This window comes from Sinohyriopsis cumingii, chromosome 3, assembly GCF_028554795.1.
Source record: "Sinohyriopsis cumingii isolate HCF-2022 chromosome 3, ASM2855479v2, whole genome shotgun sequence".
In the NCBI taxonomy this organism is placed as follows: Eukaryota; Metazoa; Mollusca; class Bivalvia; order Unionida; family Unionidae; genus Sinohyriopsis; species Sinohyriopsis cumingii.
Window position 1 is genome coordinate 122618681 of NC_142963.1, and position 23363 is coordinate 122642043.

The 23363-nt window shown below is 35.8% G+C and overlaps 1 protein-coding gene across 2 annotated transcripts in view; it reads right to left on the minus strand.

The window, feature by feature from the left end:
• Positions 1-1833: 1833 nt before the first annotated feature.
• LOC149803751 (nucleolar RNA helicase 2-like) overlaps positions 1834-23363 on the minus strand; it is a 90485-nt gene continuing 68955 nt past the window's right edge. For both annotated transcript variants that reach the window (XM_089953520.1, XM_089953519.1), the window contains exons 14-15: positions 8241-8375; positions 1834-2265 (exon numbers count right to left, since the gene is read on the minus strand). In XM_089953520.1, coding sequence (XP_089809646.1) covers positions 1945-2265; positions 8241-8375 — 456 coding nt within the window. In that variant the 3' untranslated portion in view covers positions 1834-1944. The remainder of the gene's footprint in view (positions 2266-8240; positions 8376-23363) is intronic.

The window sequence follows — 23363 nt, forward strand, 5'->3', positions numbered from 1 at the left end:
GTAGATTGGTAAAGTCACTAACCCTGAGCGATATGGAGTAAAAAATACCAACTTTTTTATTTTGCATTTTTACACATTTCTATTGGCAGAGATCAATTTAGGCTGATGAGAAACATAAACTGATATAAAATTTCTGAAAATCGGTGGTTGTATATGATTGGTATGACTTATTTGCCTATACAGAAAAGGTTTGAATAGTATGCATTAGGTGCACGGACAGAAAAATGAAGACGTACTTATTAAGATACATACACATATTATATACTGTTGTATAGTCTGAATTTTATGCTTCACGTCCATAGTATTAGCATCGAGATATGTGGCACCATCCCAAAACCGCATGGGTAGACACATGAATCAAGGATATGAAGATCGGTAGCATTCGTATGGGAAGGCCTTAGGCGAATGGACAGACAAATGAAGATGTACTTAATAAGATACCTACATATATTATGGAATTTTGTATGGCCTGAATTCTATGCTTCATATCTATAGTATTAGCATCAAAATATGTGGTACCATCACAAAACGGCATGGGTAGATGCATGTAGCCTGGATATTAAAATCTGTAAATTCGCATTGAATAAAAAATACAAACTTTTTTATTTTGCATTTGCACAAATTTCTATTGGCACAGATGGCTTTAGAGCGATGAGAAACGTAGCAATTTATATCAAATTTGTCCAAATCGGTGGTTGTATACGATTGGTACGACTTTTCTACCTAGACAAATAACATTTGTGTATTGATGCATAAGGCACATGTACAGATAAATGATTGTATGCTTCACATCTATTGTATTAGCTTCGAAATATATGGTACCATCATCAAACAGGATGGGTAGAGGCATGTTGCAAGGATACAAAAATTGGTAAATTTGCATGCGATAATGTTTAAAAAATATATATAATTATTTTGCATTTTAACACATTTTTATTGGCATAGATCAATTTAGACCGATGAGAACGTATAAATTGATATCCAATGAAGACGTGATTAATAAGATACATACATTATACTCTTGCATCATGGGTAAATTAGGGGAATTAATAAAGTCAAGGGACATAATAACCTATATTGAACAGGCCTATAAAATACATCATATTTTATCTCACTGTTTTACTCCTGTTGGGATCTTATGTTTGGGGCAAGTTTAGATTCCCCATGGGCAAGCTTAAATTTTCAAACCAGCCTACCCTGGGCAATCTGACCATTACAAAATTTGTAAATCCCTGCAAGATGCATGTTATGATTTCAGTGTTAAAACTGGATGATGTGGAAACAAAAGTTCTATATTTGTAGAATAAATTACAATGTAATTTCATCAAAACCTTTTATTTTATCTATGATATTTTGTTGTCAGAATTTGGGGGCAAGCTCAAATCCCCCAGAGGCAAGTTCAATTTTCCTATTAGTTTGCCCAAACATTTGTAAAAGGTAAACCCCTATAAAACTTGTTCAATTCTGTCGAGTGGGTTTGAAGCTGTTTAAGTTATTTTCTATTTTTAGTGATGGTGGCAATATTTGAAGGAAGACTGGCACAATTTGTACTAAACTGAAAACCAATAAAATAATCCTGTGAAGCAGTTTTAAAAAAAAGCTTTTGAAAGGGTACTTTCTTTTAAGTAATGGTGGCCATATCTGATATTGGATCTGCATTAAATGACCAAATCTGAAAGGCCCATGTGCTCCCTGCAAAATCATGTGCAAACTGGTTGTATTTTTATTTTAGCAGTTGTACACAGAAACCATGAATAGACAATGTACAACAGACGTAGGACCATACTATACCATAAGCTCCCTTGACTATAAAATTACAAGGTAAAGCTGTAGTTTTGGTCAATTTTTTTATTTTAGAATCTGTTCATAAATTAAAAATTCTGAAACACATGGAATAAAATTGTTGTTTAATTAAATGAACTTCATGGCAACATAATCTATCTGCTATTGATCTTCACTGTCATACCAATTCTTTCTGTTCTTGTTTTGGGAGTCATAAGCATTATCAGTGTCAGAGAATCTTTTGTGAGATTGTGGCTTATGGTCCTGATAACCGTTTCTCTGAAATCCAGATCCTCTCTGAAATCCAGATCCTCTTCCCCATGCACCCCTGTTTCTACTAGTGTTGTTGTTCCAGGAATCATTTCTTTCAAACTCCAGTAATTCTGGAAGCTGAGTGGCTTTTTCCAGTGAGTCAAACTTCCCATCTTTCCAGGCTTCATCAAGTGTGCTTACCAAATCAGACGGAACATCAAACACTGCGCCCTAAAAGATGAGAAATTTGACAGAAAGAAGTATTAATTTTGCATGCAGTCAAACCTGTTTATATTGACCAACCATAGGAAAAAGAAAGAAAAAAAATGGTTTTGTATACAGGTAACCTCTGTATGCAAGTCTTTCATAATTTGTTCTAAACAAATACCATGCACTGAATACCACTATGTATGTAGGTATGTTTTTTTCTCTTTTGAAGTTATGTTCAACACAAGATTACTGCATCCAACTCACTTTAATCCAACCTATATATTAAATAATCACTGGTATTTTAAAAATAAAAATATCACTGATCCTTGTACTGTGCACCACAACACAATATTAATTTCAGTTTACATTTGTGAAACTAGAGACATATTCTTAGCTGAGCCAAACTGCATAACAAAGCACATGAACAGGTGTTTGAGCCAAACTGCGTAACAAAGGACATGAACAGGTGTTTGAACTTCAAAATGACATCTGGATTAACTAGTTGCTCATCTTCCTGTGATTGAAGAGTCAGCTTATGTGAGATGCCTGTGATGAATTGGGTACAAAAAGAAGTTTAATGTGGCTGCCATATTTGTAGTTTTTACAAACAAGTCTTGTAAACACTGAATGACCCTTGACCCAATGAAACAGAATGAATTTGTATCGCTCCTAAGTGATTAGCTTTCTCATCAGATAAACATTTTTTTCAAATATAGATTTCAAACATTATCTGTCACACTGACACAAAATCCAACTCATTTCTGTGACTATGTGACTACTGTTCATCATATCACTACAACCCTCTCTTTCTAATGACAAAAACTGTCATGGTTTTGAATTTGACACATAGGTATTTTTAAGTTAAACTGACAGTGTAACACGAGTATGATATATAAAAGCAAGATAAAAAATGTTTACACTTCAATTTATATGCTATTCATTTGTCTAAACAAATTCTTCTCATTAAACAAAAGTCTAATTTGCATGCATAGAACAGCAGGAAGAAACAAACATTGGTGCGTGTGTTCGTGTGGAAATAATCTGGCTACTGATCACATAAAACAGGTTAATGAGATACTTTACCTTTTTTATTGTTGTTGTTGTGGGGTTTAATGCCATTTTTCAGCACATGATAGGCTATACATGGTGGCCAGTATTAATGGTGGAGGAAGAACCTGGGAAAACCCCCGGAAAGAACCACCAACCCACGAGAAGCTACTGGCAAGCTTTCTCACATACCCACATTGGCTGAATCCGAGACTCGAACCCATGCAGATGGAGGTGAGATGGCAGTGATCCATAACGGAGAGCGCTTTAGACCACTCAGTCACTCGGGGCCCCTTTTTTTAATTGTAAATTTGCTTGGGGTAAATTATTATGGCTATTGTTGCAAGGTGAATGAGATACATGACTTTTTTAATGTAAATTTGCTTGGGGTAAATTATCATGGCCACTGTGACCAGGTGACTGAGATACATTTTTTATTGTAAATTTGCTTAGGGTAAATTATCATGGCCACTGTGACCAGGTGACTGAGATAACTGACTTTTTTAATTATAAATTTGCTTGGGGTAAATTATCATGGCCATTGTTACCAGGTGACTTGAGATACATGACTTTTTTTATTGTAAATTTGCTTGGGGTAAATTATAATGGCCACTGTGACCAGGTGAGTGTGATACATGACATTTTTATTGTAAATTTGTTTGGATTAAATTATAATGGCCATTGTGGCCAGGTGAATGAGATACATTACTTTTTATTGTAAATTTGCTTGGGGTAAATTATCATGGCCACTGTGACCAGGTGAATGAGATACGTGACTTTTTTAATATAAATTTGCTTGGGGTAAATTATAATGGCCATTGTAACCAGGTGACTACAATATAAATGTGACTTTTTTTTTATACATGTATCACTGTATCATATTCAGCAGTGATTTAGCTTCCGACAAATTAAACAGAACTCTACAAAAATGTTGTCAATAAAACTTAACAACAGGGCATAAAGAACCCATTTTTTTTCTTCAGATATATCCTCAGGGCAAGTGCCCTAAAAAAATTACTTGCTCTGACTTAAATTACTGTATCTCCAAAGGGTCTTTTGCAATAATTTTGACAAAACATAACTGCTATATGATATGAAATATGAAGAAAATATTAAAATACTTTAAACTGACTTATTTTCTGTGTTTTTTTGTCGCTCTAAAAATTGTACTTCAGAAATAAACTGTGTAGGACCCTGTCTACCAACAATGTCACAATTTCTGCATGTTCATATGTGGAATTCCAAACAATTGTGGCATATGTCTCTTGGGATCACCAACTTTCAGTATGATAAATATGGACGAGTATTTGTGGAAAATGTAGCAGTTTCGTTTTCGTAATGGTAGAAAAATCTCCACATTCCTCCACTGAAGTTAACAACAAAAAAACCCCCAACAACCACAGGTCTTTGCAAATATTCAATGAGTTAAAAAAATTTAGCTTCAAGTAGTGTTTCCCCTAGGGGTGAAAAACAGTTTAAAAAATCCCCTTGGTGTCAGACTTAATAAAAAACATACTTTGGTAACAAAACTGGGGGTCAAATTAAAATTTTGGGGTCCCTGAAGCATAAATGAGGGTAAAGGGAAACACTGTGGGATCAAGTTTCATAATTAGTAATGTCACAGTACAATGCATATGCAACAAATACAGATTGTTTAAATCAGTCAAAACAATAGTTTCAAGTTTCATAATTAGTTTATGTCATGTGTGTGAGTGTGTGTAATTTGGATTTTTAACATAGCTTTTAAAAAAAATTTCAGTCATATCGCTATGATGTCTGTCTGCAGTGTGGCAGTTTATAGTGATGTCTAGCACTGGGGCGTCATGTCACAGACATGTAGCATGATGTTTATGTCATTGTACAATACATGTGCAAATAATCACAGAAAACAGCCACATTGTATATCAAGAGAATCAGTGGCTATCAACTCTTTTAACTTCATGGATTAAATATATTGTAATTATCAATTCTTTCAAGGTTAATAACATTTTATTGGGGGCCAGGTATAAGTCACAAATTCTTATGTATATCTAGATTTTTTGTAATGCCTGGTACATGATTTTATACAATTTTTGCAATATTTATTCATGGCTGTAAATTGTAATTATTACCCTTAGTTAGATTTTGTCTATGTGACTAGGGTCTGTTTTAGGAATATTAAGAGCGTAAAACTGATATGACCTATAAATAGATGCTCACCTACCTTTTTACAGTGACTTATAATAGAATTAGTAGTAAAAATGTTTATGAGATTCTGCCTTTTTCCCAGTGGACAGATTGGTCAGGTGATATCTTAGAAGAATTAAGCCAATTCTTACTGGATGAGTTAGGTCACATGAGCAGGTATTTTGAAACATTAGAATGAGAAGTATGATCTGTCACCTGGAGTTAACTGCAAAATATAATTGTAAAAGAAGGTGTATATAAGGAGAGACCTGAGCAATTTCATTCCTATTTTTGGGGTCATTCTTATTTCTTGTGTTCCTGTTGTAAAATCAAGTCTACAAATTTGTTTTATGTTGTACCTGGATATTATTTGAGGAAAACATTTGATTGGACTGATCGGTGGAAATAAAAAGTGCTCATTTGGTCAAAAATATTATCAAGGAACTATTGTGAATTATTCAAAGGAGTTCTGGACAATGCCATTTGGCCATCACAATTACTGATGGACCAGTACATTTCTAGTTTTGAAATTTATACGAACTTTTCATTCTTTTGGACTTTCACCGAACTTTTTGAGGATTATTTTGGATTCACTTCATAATACTGTAAGTTCCTTTTGCATTTTGTTTTGTAACTTTGATAATTAAATTATTTAACACTGGGACCCAGGGCATTGATCTATCTGATTTTTGAGCAACTGCAAGGTCATTCATGATAATACCACGTTTCCACTTCACTCGCATAATAATTCATTATATTTACTAAAAAAATGAGATACCCTCTGATCCTCCACCACAAATATGTACAATTTCTGGTCATACTCAAATACATCTTACTACTATAAAATTATTACACAAGTCTGATAAAAAACGGAGTAGAAATACAGCTGTAGGAGTGTTGACAGGCTCAGCCAATCAAATATAAGATCACATTATTATCTACACTTATGTCATTCATAATCACACTCAACAAATATCTTCATGATATATGCCCAATTTACCATGTCTGATCAACATCCTATTGGAAACACAGTCTCATGAGTGGCCAAAAATTCAGCCAATCAGATTAAAGATTACCACATAAATATGGTAATTAAAACATAAATATGGTAACTACCACATAAATATGCACAAGTCTTATAAAAGACTCAACATATTGACAATATCAGCCTCTTTACCATCAGTTGGATTAAAATAAAGTCAGAAACACAGTCTACCAGCAAGAAGCTGAGTTAACCAGATGCATGACTACCTCTTTAATATGTGCGATTTAGATTTTTAACAGAGATTTAACAATTTTAGTCATATTACTATCATATCTCATTGAATATCATGATATAAGCCTATTTACTCAGTGCAATAAACTCTACCAGAAATACATCATTAATATATGTGGACCTCAATTATCATTAAACTTGATCTTGATTATACATGTATGTATTCTTAGTTTGTTAAAAATCAGATCAGAAATATGGCCTTGAGAGTGATAATAAGCTCAGTCATATTGAGGCAATATCACCTTATTAATATGCATGAATCTCAATCATTATCTAGGGGCCCCGAGTGGCCGAGTGGTCTAAAGTGCTCTCTGTTACGGATCACTGCCATCTTACCTGTCTGCGTGGGTTCGAGTCTAGGATTTGGCCAATGTGGGTATGTGAGAAAGCTTGCCAGTAACTTCTCGTGGGTCGGTGGTTCTTCCCAGGTTCTTCCTCCACCATTAATACTGGCTGCCATGCATAGCCTATCGTGTGCTGAAAAATGGCGTTAAACCCCACAACAACAACAATCATTATTTACCTCCTCTGAGAACTTGATGATGAAAGCTCATATTTAAAGTGGATCAGAATATGCTCAAACTGTTGCAAGATCACCAATTAATATACATGGATCTTGCTCATTATTTATTTATAAAGCCCACTTTCCAAGTTTGACCAAATTGATATCAGAAATCTGGTCTGCCAAGTGTCAAGAGGCTCAGTCAATTTATGTAAGATGATCTCATTAGTAAGCTTGGATCTTGCTCAAAATGGAACCATTCTCCAACTTTTATGATGTAAGCAAAACTACATTCCAAGTCTGATCAAAATCTGATCAACGATCAAGAAGCAAGTTCTATGGTGTGGTAACAAGAAAATTTTGATGACAAAATGCCAGCTGCTGGCCTATATTATGAACTTGCTTGTCTTATGGCCAGGTTAGCTCAAAATAGAATGTCGTGCTTCAAAACAATACTGTATATACTTGCTTATAAGACGAGTTCAACTGCAAACTGTACAGACCCAGATCTGCCGATGCATAATGCATTGGAAGATCTTGGTCTGTGAAGTTTGTTGGGAGTAATTAGTAGAACACACTGGAAAGAACCTGATCTGCAGGGACATTATGCTAAGGCAGATTAGAATATTTCTTGTTTGCAGTTTGACTTATAAGCAAGTATATACGTTAAGTTCTTGGATTGCAATGACTTGCCTGTTAAGTGCTTCTTGAACTAAAACCATAAAGCAGTTGCAAAGAATAAGAAAATCATGCCAGTGTGACCAACTAATTTAGGATTTAAATATAAATCCCCAAATACAAAGCATCAGTCCAATCTTTTGATATCTGTTTGCTTTTGTGTTTTACAGTACAGTAACACAAGTAGTTTTCTGCATGCAATTGGAGTAAATAACCTATGAATGCCAGGCAAGTGGAACTTTTTTAAAACCTAAATGTACCGCTGTAACCGTGGAAATGAAAAGAAGTGATCTGAGTAGGGTCTAAAATATAACATTCATATCTCACCATTTTGTCTTTACAAAGTCTCATTCCTGTAATTTTTTCTTTATCGTCCATTCCTAGATTTCGTTCCAATGCACGCCACACATATCCTAAACCATGCAGCTCCATGTTTGTTCGGAAAAGATATGTTGTATATCCCTGCAAAACACAAGTGTTTTCAAAAAATTACAATTATGATGACACTTTTTGCAATCACTACCAGTATGTTTGTTTACTTCATTAAATACCACATACCAATATCTCGCCCCCCCCCCAACCAGTGTTCAGTTCTACAATACCCAAAAGTATTTTGCTGTATGTATATATATATATATATATATATATATATATATATATATATATATATATATATATATATATATATATATATATAATGTATGATTCATCTGTTATGTCAAATTGACTTCTTACTTTGTACTCATAAATTTGTTACATTATATCTGTGTTCACAGAAAACATACTGCATAATATTTTGCAATATTGTGATACAATTTTTTGTTTCATTTCTCTTTGAAATTCTCAGAATGACACAAAAATACTCTTTATATGCTGTCTTGTTTGCTCTTAAATTAACTTCAATGATGAAATGCCTAAAATAATCTTGTAAGCATAAAGACTGGTCTTCAGGTTAGTAGTATTGTTTGACAAGTTAAAAAAAACCAGTCACTAACATGAAAGGGGTAGTTAACATATGCTTTGTTTTGGTTTTGGTGTTTAAAGGCACAGTAACACTAGTACTACTACCAAAATCAGACTGTTCAACTCCAACGTGACGTCAGTCCTACTGAATCTATGGAACAGAGACCTGGAGAACCACTAAGTCAACCGTAAAAAGAGTTCAGACCTTTATCAACAGCTGCCTAAGAAGATTTATCCAGATCCGCTGGCCAGACACCATCAGCAACACCAACCTGTGGCAGAGAACCTCCCAGCTTCCAGCAGAGGATAAGATCAAGAAGAGAAGGTGGGGTTGAATAGGACACACACTACGTAAGCCGCCAACCAACATTACCAGACAGGCATTGAGGTGGAACCCTCGAGGCAAGCGGAGATGGGGCCAACCAATACCTGCCGACACAACCTTGAGGCAGACATCACTAAGATGGGTCACACCTGGAGTAAGCTTGAGGGGATGGCACAGGACAGAAGCCTCTGGCAATCTTTTGTGGACGGCATATACTCCAGCAGGGTGACGGGCAAAACTGAACACCAGTACTGTATACACTCTATTGTAAGTCAAGTCAAACTGCAAACAACAAAAGATCCTGATCTGTCATAGCATAATGTCACTATGTAATTGCAGATCTGGGTTTGTGCAGTTTGCAGTGGGACTTGTCTTCTAAGTGAGTACAGATGGCAGGTTATTTAATCCTGCAGTAACTGGAGTCATGTGCCTTGTCCAAGGACATGTCTATGTAACTTCTGACTGTGGAAGTAATAACAGGTGGAAACAAGTTACCCAAAAGTTTCAAAACGGGCCATGAATAACAAAATATCTATTATTCAATCACATGATGATGTGAATGGTATAGCCTACCATTCACGTCATCATGTGATTGAATAATAGACGTTTTGTTATTCATGGTCCGTTTTGAAACTTTTCGGTAACTTGTTTCCACCTGTTATTAACCTTTCTCTACAGCTAAGTGACAGGTAATCTATGAGCTGTTGAACCTGTCAATCACTATGTGAAGTAATTTCTAATGCATAACTGCCAACTGGATCTAATTAGGGACAATTTGTGAAATACAGTCTTATGAAGTTTTTAAAAACTCAAAAGAAAAATGTAGATTTTCATACTTAACAAGAGCTCTTAAACTTTCCAAATAAGGGTAATTTCACTGAAAAATTGTGGAAAAAAGTACCCTGTAACCAGTTGCCCATGAATTCATCAAATTTGCACAGACTGAACATCACAGACACCTCTTGTCAAAATTCACAAAGAAAAGTGTTACGCTGTTGAGCAATGATATACCTGGAGTGCAGGATTGCACGTTACCTGCAATCTTTGATCAGTTGTTCCCCAAAACAAGGACCTCTGTGCATCCCTCTGGTGCACTTTTTTTTTAAAACCATTGCATCTTGTGGAAAAACTTTTTGTCACTTTGAAATTCTGTGGAGTCACCCAGACTGTGAAGGGACATGGTCCCTAACTCAATGGGTGAGTGAATGCATTCAGTATTACAGTTATCAAGTCCAGGTCATAAACTGCTGATGCCTTCCCAAGCTCACATAGACTTATCAGTGGCTTTGTCCTTTCTCATGCATTATTCAATAAGAGACAAATGACACAATACCCCCCCCCCCACCGGGCCAAACAGGCTCAATTTGTCCACTGCATGCTGTCCCAGTCAATTAATGGAGATCTTTTCTTTTTTCTCTGGGTTGTGTAAAATGATAATGTTCTAGCTGAAAAGGCATTGGATTTTGACAATGGAGGTAATACAATCTGACTTATATTGCAAGGATCGGTCTCCTTTTTGCCTTCATTTTTGTTTTGTATGTATTTCTCAGGATACTTAAACACAGGTTGGCAATAGTTAGCCAGGATTATGTTGTAAATCCAATACATGCATGCATGCATACATACATGCACACACATACAGACAGACATATAACCTTAAGTATAAAACTGACATATCTGTATTGCCAGTACCCAGTGTGAAATGAATAACTCAGATCTTTCATTGCACAATACATCAAAGACCCAGAGCAGTCACTGAATACTATAACAGATCTGTCATTACACAGAGAACCAGAACAGTCACTGCATAATATAACAAATCTGTCATCACACAAAGAACCAGCACGGTCACTGCATACTATAACAGATTTGTCATCACACATAGAACCAGAACTGTCACTGCATACTAAAACAGATCTGCCATCATACAAAGAACCAGAACTGTCACTGCATACTATAACAGATGTCATCACACAAACCTTAACTGTCACTGCATACTATAACAAATATGTCATCACACAAAGAACCAGAACTGTCACTGCATAATATATCAGATTGGTCATCAGACAATACAGCACAGACCCGACTGATTATGACCAGACTGATTACATACAGCACACACCCCAATCTGTCACAAAACATCAAGATCCAGACCTGTTATCACATAAAATATCACTGATCCATCAGCTGTCAAATATATCACAGATCCCGATTTGCTATCAGATCTGTCATAACATATAAACCAATATCTGACAAAATACACTATATTATAAACCCAGATCTGTCATATATCAGATCACTGACACAGATCTGTCTTCTGCTAATACACAAGACCCAGATCTGTTATTACATAATACATCTCATACCCAAGGTCTGTCACGCATAACACATCTGACTTAATTTGTTATTAAACCCTATAGATTCCTTTCATTTTACTTGAGATGGGGGTATGAAACCATTTTAGGGTTACTTATGAATACATCCAATAGATTTTCATTAGCTGGCTGCCAAGGTAATAAAAGATACTGTTTTCAATTGTTTATTTTTCCTGCACATGTGCACAAAGGTAAATATTGCACTTGGGCACATGATTCTTTTGTCTTTGACAATTTTTACTCCAAATCTTGAACTTACCATACTATTTGCAAATGTTCACCTGTCTGAGTGAAGTTCAGCATTCATGCAGTGCAAAACAAAGCACATGGTGAGTAACATGAGCACTGCACCTGATCAAACGAAGCAGCCTGAAATTGTCTAAAAGGTGAATAAAAATCATTGACATCTAACAGATGTCTTTTTGCAAGTATTTCAAAAAATCTTGTCAAAGATGAGAATTGGCAAATGAATTGATGACAAGTAGTCTATGTCTGTAATCTGCATACATGAAATACAACCAGTCTATGTCTGTAATCTGCATACTGCAAATACAACCAGTCTGTCTGTAATCTGCATACTGGAAATATAACCAGTCTATGTCTGTAATCTGCATACTGGAAATACAACCAGTCTGTCTGCAATCTGCATACTGGAAATACAACCAGTCTGTCTGTAATCTGCATAGTCGAAATACAACAAGTCTGTCTGTAATCTGCATACTGGAAATACAACTAGTCTATGTCTGCAATCTGCATACTGGAAATACAACTAGTCTATGTCTGCAATCTGCATTTGGCAAACACAACCAGTCTGTCTGTAATCTGCATACTGCAAATACAACCAGTCTGTAATCTGCACACTGGAAATTCAGCCGGTGTATGTCTGTTAACACATTAACCCCTAGCAATGAGTTAACATGGCAGGAGGTAGTAGCCTACTGCCGATCTCTGTAGTGTCATGGTCATGCATGATACACTAAAGTGGGTGGTATTATAGAATGTTTCTAACACAACTAGGCAGTATGTTATTGAAACATCACCTTGGATTTGGTGTTTTCAGATGCATTTAGAATTAGTTTTCAAAATGAGTTTCCTACTCAAATTTGTTAATGGGTGCATTTTGATGACATCACCAAATTTGAACATTCCTTGCATACTAAATCACTTGTGCATCAACATTGCACATAAAATACAAATTTAGCCATTCCTTGACGATTTGTAAAAAAATAAAAAAATCCTTCTTAACACATTAACCCCTAGTGACGAGTTAACATGGCAGGAGGTAGTAGTCTACTGCAGATCTCTGTAGCATCATGGTCACGCATGTTACACTGAAGTCGGTGGTATTATAGAAAGGTAGACAGAGGAAGCTCTACAATGATACCAAATAATCTGGAATTTCTAGTTGCACTAAAAAATAAAGAGGGAAAAACCTCAATTTTTGGAATAGATTTTTTTCTATCCAAAACTGGCCGTGGTCAGAACCCAATTTTGTGTTTGGATTTTAGACTTTTTGGTCTCAGATCTAAAGCAAACCGGTATGAACTGCAAACAGAGAGGTAAACCTTTGCAAAAAATAGGATAAGATGGGCATCTGGAAAAAAGAGAGGTCTTGATTAAAAAATAATGGGTCCGTTTAGCACAAAAAAAACCAAAACAACCCTTCTGCTTATGCACGAGCCAAAAAGCCAATGTTTCTAACACAACTAGGCAGTATGTTATTGGAAGATCACCTGGGATTTGGTGTTTTCAGATACATTTAGAAATAGCTTTCAAAATGTGTTTCCTACTCAAATTTCAGACAAAAACGACAAAAACCTCCAGGGGTTAATGTGTTAAGGCAGTGCTGTCCAACCTTTCTGACACCATGGGCCACTGAAAAATGTTTTTTTTTAAAGTCCAGGGCCGCAGTAGAAAACTGAAAAGCAACGGCTATATAGCTGCTCGAACTCTGGCAGGCCATTTGAAATCAGCCCACAGGCCGCATGCATGCAGCCCATGGGTTGGACAGCACTGTGTTAAGGAAATACAACCAGTCTGTCTGTAATCTGCATACTGGAAATACAAAAAGTCTATGTCTGTAATCTGCATACTGGAAATACTACCAGCCTATGTCTGTAATCTGCATACTGGAAATACAACCAATATGTCAACATGTATAAAATGGCACCATCCTATTAATGAGATCTTCTAATGATGTAAAGATGATGTTGATACGTGTATCAATAATGTATCACATTGCAGTATGTTTATCTTGAATCATATCAATCATGGCAGGTGTATCATATCACCAACCACCCACACCCCCGCCAGACAGATATGTCATACATATCATTTGGATACACTTTTATATATTTTATCAAGCAAATATGACAATAAACTTGTATGAAAGAAAAAGAAAAATAAGCAGCTGCATTGTATATTTTATAGTTATCGTTAAATACCCCAAAACACTGTTAGCACAATTCTTTAAATAGGCTTCAGGCTTCAGCCCAACAAAAGCAGTTATTGAGAAAGTATTTAAGACCGGCATCAATAGCAATACGGAAAAAATTATGAATCAAGTTCATATACCATCTTAAAATTTGAACCTACTGGATCAATAGTATCCAGACAGTTAATACATTTCTTTTAAGAGATATTCCATTTCTGAATTAACAATATCATTTGCATTAGGAAAAATCTTATAAACTATGGAAGCTGTCATTAAAGTGAATAAAGATACAAGATTAAAAAGATGGATTGATAAAGTTATTTATGTGAAATCTGTATCTATTCATGTGTTTAGATGATAGTAACATTTATACTTGCTTATAATTAGAGTCCAACTGTAAAGTGCACAGACCCAGATCTGCCATTCCATCATGTACTGGCAGATCTGGGCCTATACAGTTTGTTAGGAGTAATCAGTATAACAAACAACACAGACCCTAACCTACTGGCACATCATGCTACAGAATATCAAGATCTTTGTTGTTTGCAGTTTGACTCAAATTATAAGCAAGTATAGACTACTTGCTGAGGGGTTTATCCAATGTGTTTCTTTTAACAAGTTATGAAATAAATTACAATAGATAATTGCACAGGTATTATCTAATTGCATCTAAAATGTTTCTTTGGCCGAACTGCTACTGAAATATGTATTTTTATTAATGAAAAAGCAGTGCAAGCATCTGGGTTTGTACATTATATCTGGACAGTCTGGAGGTTCATGGTACAACAGAAAGGTTCTCCATTTTGAATTGTCCTCAATCTGAGGGTGTTTAATGGCTCTAAGGTTTGATGGTTTGGAGGTGCATTAATCTGAAGGTTAAATGGTCCAAAAGAAGGGTTCAATTTCACTTCATAAACAAAATAATGTGTTCAACAATACCCTTCAAAACAAACCATGCAGCAAAAAGTTCTATGGAACAAACAAAATTCCTTCCTTTTAACACATTTCATGCACATTAACCTGTTACAACCTTTTCAAAATGTCATTTCTCTAGCACCCTCTCTTGGTATTTTCTTAAAGTACTCATCTTATTCTTAAGTCTAAGTATATATCTGATGAAAACAGTTGTAAACATTTTTCATGTAAAGGATAAAGGATTTTGAAATGATTTTTTTTTTTGTTGTTTGTTTGTTCTTATGGCGCCAACCATATTATGGGACAGAGAGGGGCTGGGATTTTCTTTTGAACCAGGATAACGGGTTTTTCCTACTCAAGATAATGTTTGTAATTAATATAATGGATACATTTACAAAATGGAGCGCAATTTTTTAATCTGTCTGGCATTTAGATTTCGTTTTCTAAAAAAAATAAAAAGTTCTCAGCCCCCCGCCTATTCTTCAAGAGGTGAGTTAGTTTAGCATATGGTATTTATGCTAGGTATGACGAACAACACGTAGGTATTTACTTCACATGGGATCAAAACAACTCCAATATTCTGAAAATGTGGACCAAGATTTGCTATGGTAAACACTGCCTATTTTCAGAAAATGTAGCTCCAGGAAAATCCAGTGACTCAAATCTATCACTGATTCCCAGCTATAACCTGACTGTTCTGGTTTTCCCCCATTTTCCGTAAATCTATTTATATCCAAGACAGGCATGATAATTGCTCTTATGACCCAGTTTGCGTGGGCTTGTCCTTGAAGTGGAATTTCCACAGCTGCCATTCAGTGTGATCAAGGGCAAATAATCACATAAACAGAACAAAGGAAATGAGTTGTTAGCGGTTGGTGTTACCTATTCTGTCTTTATTTAAGGAATTAAAAGTTTTACACTCATCTCTTTTGACTTCTGAAGTATAATTCAGCAGGAAGTTTTGCTTCCTGTAAAATTATTTATTTATATGCAGACGAAGAAGTCCAATATGGATGGATAACATGTCAAGCAAAACGGGACTTTTGACACAGTATGAAGTCAATGCTGTTTTCTATAACATTTTGGTTGCTTCAAATTCCTTTATCAATTTTTCCACTTAACAATATAAAGAAAGACTAGAACAGTAAATGGGCACCTTTTTTATTTTAAAGTGTTCATCCTCAATACAGGATTGGTTGCTCAACATACTAAAACAATAAATCAAGTGTAAATTTTTTAAAATAACGAAAAACAAAAAATAAATAAAATTAAATAATTTTTTTTTTACAGAAAGCAAAACTTCCTGTTGAATTATGCTTTAAAGTCAACATAGATAATGTAAAACTTGAATTCCTTCAGTGCTGACTCTGTTAGACTGGACACTGTCAGATTAAATTGCATGTTCTCCGTATATTCATATCACCAAGAAGTACTTGTCAATATCAGTGACATGTACTGCACACAAGGACTATAATAACTGTAAAAAAGATAAACGGGAAGACTTTGTTCTCAGATATCCCAAGAAGGAAATGACAAATAACAAAATGCCACCAACAGTAGCCTTGTTTAAACTACATACTACTGTACAGATACATTACTTGCTTTTAAGTCAGGTAAAAACTTTAAACAATACAAACACTGATCTATCAATGCATAATGTGCCAGCAGATCAGGCCTGTGTTGTTTGTTCTACTGATTACTCCTAACAAGCTGCACAGACCCAGATCCGCTGGAACATTATGCAGCATCAGATCTGGGTCTGTGCAGTTTGCTGCTGAACTCGACTTATAACCAAGTATATATGATTCACAGATAACAATAACCCTGACCTTGATCAGATACATTACACAGCAGTTATTTCTGTGTGGGTATCCATTTTTTGTGGCTTTGCTAAAAATAAAGATTTTATCACTCATCAGATCCATGCATCAGCAATACTGTCTTCAAAGATGGGCAAATTGTTTTCAAATTTGTGGTTTGTAGAAAATCAATAACCATGTTAAACTGGAACCAACAATACCCAACATTAACAAGCCAGCTGTTACATAATTTCATTAATATGATACTTCTCAAACTGTATAATATTATATAAAAGGGAGACAAATTTATAGATTTATTGGTTGGTTTTCAATGGCACACTGGATCAAAGCTATGATTTATACCACAAGCCATAACACAATGGAACAAAGGTACAATCGATAACTCTTTGTGTATCACACTGGGTTAAACAACAATTTCTACCCCTTGCCATAGCACAATGGATCAAACCTGCAATTTTTACGCTTTACAGAAAACACTGGATCAAAGCTAGAATGAATACCCTTTTCTACAACACACTAGGTCAGAACAACAATTCACACCCCGTTTGACAACAATGGATCAAATGTACAATTCATACCCTTTTCCATAACACAAAAAAGCAAATGTCTTTTGACTATGGAAAGTTCATCAAGATCCTACGAGTAACTGTATATCTTCTCCTATTCAATGTAATTGTTCGTCAAGGTCAACGTCAACATAGGGTCTCATCTTACAGTGAAAGTATTTATATAGGACTGTCTCATCTTATGATGAAAATATCTGTACAGGATTATTTCACAGTATAATAAAAGCCTTATTTCACCTACTCATGTCAATAAATTACATGTACTGAAAACGACATGGCACTACCTAAATGCAAACTTAATAGGATAACTCAAACTAGCTGAATGAATTTTGGTTTAACCAAAATGAAATATTTAAAAAGAGTATAGCGTTTCAATGCAGTGAAGGTTCAACAGTTCCCAAATCATTGCCCAATAACGCCATATGTGCAATCCCACTTTCAAATCATTTGAGATAAGATACAGATCTGTACAACAAACAATAAAATGTTATCAGATGGCATATTTATTGGATGCTAAATTTACTGGATCAAGGTAAACTACTGATAAGAGTTGACATATTTGCAATAGATGCCGATTTATGCAACCTCAGAGATCAACACAAGACGTGCATCTGTTCTTTACTCGGTTCAGTTAGAGTAATTTGTAAATGAATAATGCACTTAACTTCATGTACAGCTGTGTATACACAACACCAGCAATGGGGGGGGGGAACTTGCAAGTCTTGAATACTCGTACTGTTCTACAAGCTGATAACGTTAATGCTCAAGCTCATTATGGAGCTCATGTTAGTATATACAGTGGAGTCAAGTCTCCACTAATGCCTATTGATTCAACGAGCTTAAATACACATGTTAGCAGAGCACCAAATGTTATGCACTAATTCTGCACTAGCGCCAATGGCTTTGCTACACAGAAATGTGCATGTAGATGACGACTGTCAATTTTTCAATTTTATCTGAACTGACAATGTCTTTAGTACGTAATGACACCTCAGCACATAAATAACCATGTTGTACCTACCACTTAAAAGTTCTAAAAATGCACAAATGAAGAACTGCACAAAAACATGACAATAAATGCTTCCAAATAAAGGTAAAGATGAAGCACTACAAAATAAAATAAATGGTAACAATGTTAAACTCTGTAAAATGTCTACAAAGTAAATATAAAGGTAAAAAATATAAAATCCTTATAATATAAAGCCACTATTTGCTTCCAAAACAAAATTTCCTCAAAAAGTCTAGGACATCATTCTAAAGTATTTTAATCAATTTCAAAGAAAATAGCTTCCATCTCACAGGGTGGTATTTAATAAACCTGAAAAGACTATGTTCCACTTTCAGTGGACAATGGTAGGGTGTGTAGTGTGGTTAAGATGTGCCTCCAGAAGGTGGACAATGGTAGGGTGTGTAGTGTGGTTAATATGTGCCCCCAGAAGGTGGACAATGGTAGGGTGTGTAGTGTGGTTAATATGTGCCCCCAGAAGGTGGACAATGGTAGGGTGTGTAGTGTGGTTAATATGTGCCCCCAGAAGGTGGACAATGGTAGGGTGTGTAGTGTGGTTAATATGTGCCCCCAGAAGGTGGACAATGGTAGGGTGTGTAGTGTGGTCAAGATGTGCCTCCAGAAGGTGGACAGTGGTAGGGTGTGTAGTGTGGTCAAGATGTGCCTCCAGAAGGTGGACAGTGGTAGGGTGTGTAGTGTGGTAGGGTGTGTAGTGTGGTTAAGATGTGCCCCCAGAAGGTGGACAGTGGTAGGGTGTGTAGTGTGGTCAAGATGTGCCTCCAGAAGATGGACAGTGGTAGGGTGTGTAGTGTGGTCAAGATGTGCCTCCAGAAGGTGGACAGTGGTAGGGTGTGTAGTGTGGTTAAGATGTGCCCCCAGAAGGTGGACAGTGGTAGGGTGTGTAGTGTGGTCAAGATGTGCCTCCAGAAGGTGGACAGTGGTAGGGTGTGTAGTGTGGTCAAGATGTGCCTCCAGAAGGTGGACAGTGGTAGGGTGTGTAGTGTGGTCAAGATGTGCCTCCAGAAGGTGGACAGTGGTAGGGTGTGTAGTGTGGTCAAGATGTGCCCCCAGAAGGTAGGTATACATGGGTCATGTATGTGTCCTATACATCAATCTGCAGCATGTCATGTGATTTTATTTTATTTATACCAAGGATGCTGCCACTATCCAAACTGTGTGCACTGCTTGCACTTAGGGTCATGAAGAATGCTTGAGATTTGGGAGTCTAAAGGTCAGGGGTCATAGTCAAGGTAAGTCTAGTAAAAAAAATAATGCACAGTAATTTTATTTCAAGATTGTATGTATGTATGTACGTATGTATGTATGTGTGTGTGTGTATGTATGCATGCGTGTATGTATGTATGTATGTATGTATGTATGCATGCATCCATGGATGTATGTATGTATGCATGCATGTATGTATGTATGTATGTATGTATGTATGCATGCATGCATGCATGGATGGATGGATGGATGTATGCATGTATGTATATATACAAGTTAATCATGCACCAAAGTTTTATAAATTTTGTTTCTTGCATTGCCTTAAATAGTTTTAAATACGTATGGCCAACTTCTTAGTAAAAAAAATCATGGATTTTGACAATACAACTTCAAATATACACAGCAAAAATTCTACAACCCCTATAAATGTATATAATACATATTTTACAGGTATAAAATCTGAACTTTACAACTAATGTTTAAGGGGTCAAGAAAAAGAAAAAGAAACGTTAATTTTTTTTTCGACGAAATGTTTTCAAACTTGTTCTGGTGGCAGTTGATTCAATGTACATGTAATTAAAATAATGAAATCCAGATACTTGTACCAGTTAGTGTGTGTGTGTGATTTGGAATTTTAACGTAGCTTTAACAATTATTCAGTAATATCGCTACGATGTCTGCAGTGTGACAGTGTCTAGCACTACGGCATCATGCCGCAGACATGTAGCATGATGTCCCAGCCAGTCACATTATCCTGACACCAGGCCGAATAGTCCTAACACTAACCTCTTAATGCTGAGCGCCAAGTCAGGCAGCTTAAGTACCATTTTTGTAAGTCATTGGTAAGACTTGGCCAGGCATCGAACCCATGACCTCCCACATCTGAGGCAGACGCTCTAATCACTACACTAGGCCACTGGAGTGGTCAGAGGAGAGAGAGAGAGAGAGAGAGAGATAGAGATAGAGATAGAGAGAGATTGTAAATTCTAAAATTCTAAACACTGGTAAATAATTAAGTCACTATCACTATATTTGCTCTGCGAAAAATCAAACCAATAATAATTGTTTAGTCCAGTTTTAGACAAGGTATAAGCATGATCCAATATGCCGTCAGCCACTGATCACATTTGCTAAAAATAATGTTTCTGAAATATTGTGAGTAATAGCAGAATGACCTGGCTGTACATTTTTATAATTTGTAATATCCAATTTAAAGTTACTGATTCAAGTGCCCAGTAATCCCTGACAGCCAAGTCCACAATAAAGATATGTTTATCATTGCTATGAATAGTAACAGACAACATGGCCGATTCAGGGAATTCTTGTCAAGATTTGTTAACTGTGTCAGGGTCATCTTTTAGCTCCTCCCACAGCAGGAGTGGCTTGCATGAAGCAGTGAGGCCTTACACAGGGTTTTGTAAAAGTCGCATTCTCAGTTACCATTACTGAAGATCAAACTAAGAAACTAATATAGGCAAAATTAGAAAAAACTTCAATTCCAAAGCCTGATCAAATTTATGTCAGATTTGGAGTCAATTTACATAAATTATCTGGAGTCAATATTATCTTTTCTTTATTTTTCTTTATCTCCAATACACTTATTTTCAAAATTGGTATCAAAATAAACAGTAATATTAACCATAAACATACTTGTCAAATTTTAAGCTGATCATGTACTAAATAAACAAAGAAAATAAATGTTGAAAAAGATTACACAAAATAATTAAAACCTTTTTGAATCAAATACATTAAGTGGGCTTGATATAATTCAAAATTTGAGTACCAACCAAATATCTGTTACCTGCTTGGCAGACCAAATACAAATTAAATCACTTCTCTTAGCCAATTTGTAAAATGAAATATGGCTCCCTACCCACTCAGCCATGGCTGCTCCTGCCTCCATTAGCTGCCTCTTACTACATCCAGGAGTGCATTGGGACCATTCTATATCCCCAAGCCCTTGGTGTGAGGGTTGGTTGGTTGGGTGGTAAAATATAACTAACAAACCAACACTGATGTAATGATGCCCTTTCCATTTACCATATATACTCATAAGTTGAGGCTAACTGCAAATAACAAAGATTCTGATTTGCCCTAGTATAATGTGCCTGCAGATCAGTGTCTATGTTGCTTGTTTTATTGAATACCACTAACCAACTGCACAAATCCAGATCTGCTGGCACAGTATGTGATGGCAGATCTGGGTTTGTACATTTTGCAGTTGTACTAGTCTTATATGAGGATATTGGGCAAATAAAACTGTTTTCTCAAGACTGGTATTCCATGGCATAATCCAAAAACCTTGCAACATCATTAGAGCAAGAAAAGTAGGTCACTGTCAACTACTTTTGCCAGTGGTGACAAGTTCCTTCCAAGTTTCATCACAGTCTCTTACTTGCAAAAGTTTTAACACTAAACTTTTAAATGTGGAAAAGTGATACTCAATGTCCATATGTGCTTAAGACTTGAGCTTACAAACATAGACTCTGATCTATCACTGCATAATGAAGTAATCAGTAAAACCAACAACACAGACCCAAATCTGCAAGTGGATTATGAGGCAGCAGATCTGGGTCTGTGCAGTTTGCAGTTGGACACAACTTACAAGCAAGTATATAGAGATTTATCTGTTTAATGTTTGTGCAGGCAAAACAAAAATAATGTACAAATTTATGAAGAACATTTCTCCAAAAAGCACATAACCTGGGCAGAAAGCATTGGTGAATGCTTTCAATAAGTGATTAGATGTGAAATTGTATAATTTCAACATACAACACTATTTGATTGCTTCTTCAAAAATCGGCAAAATACTGAAACTAAATGATCCAAGATTTGTAAAGCATTTTGACACAAAGCATACACTGTGTGGAAAACCTGAAACAGGTCCAAGACAATACCCATTAGACTAGAGCCCGTGTTTACGATTTTGTTGGGTAGAATGAATGGAACCAACATCTGGCAATGTGCCAGATTAAAGGCAAGAAAATCTCATGGTCAAATTTTTTGTCAGGTGAGTCATTAAATTTAACTCTGAAAACAAATAGTTACCCCTTAAAAGTCTACCATACATCATGAAGCTCTGGGCTTGAAAAAAATCAAAAACAATAGTTAACCTACCACAAATCTTAAAGTGGCTTCTGCACAAAATTGTAATAAAACTGCAGAATAATCCAGATTCTGTACTTTATATTCCTGGATCTATTCTATAACTGCAAATATTTTCGGAAAATCCCCCACCCAAAAACATCTGAAGCAGGAGGCAATTTTCTAACATACGAGAGGTTTCTAACAAAATAAAGGTAAGACATCATCTGCAATTTTCAGAATGATTTTTGAGAAATAAATGAATCCTGAAATCATGCATTCTAGAACAGACCCTGATGGAATATTGTTACAGCGGAACTGTAAACTTGTCCCAGACTACCACACAAACAGATTTCTCTTCCCTTTAACTAGCATGGATGGTAGAGCTTCAAGGAGACACATATTGGAATATTAATATTACCATATTTATCAGCAACTAAAATCTGTCTTTCTCAGTACTGGTTCAAGATTGAGAGTTAAAAATCCCTTTAATGTCACAACTGGGATCAGATTGAGTAAACAAAAAACAAACAGTGTCAGAAATGGTGGTGAAATGAAAAATGTAGGGGTCTCTGATGCATAAATTAGGGTTAAGGAAGCACTGCTTCTGCAGCCATTTAAACAAGTCAACTTTTCAAAGTGCAAGCTTACTTACAGTGACTTAAATAGGTCATATGATCAGCTTTTGTTTAACAAATTATTGATTATAACCAGATTATGCATGGCCCAAGACTTTTA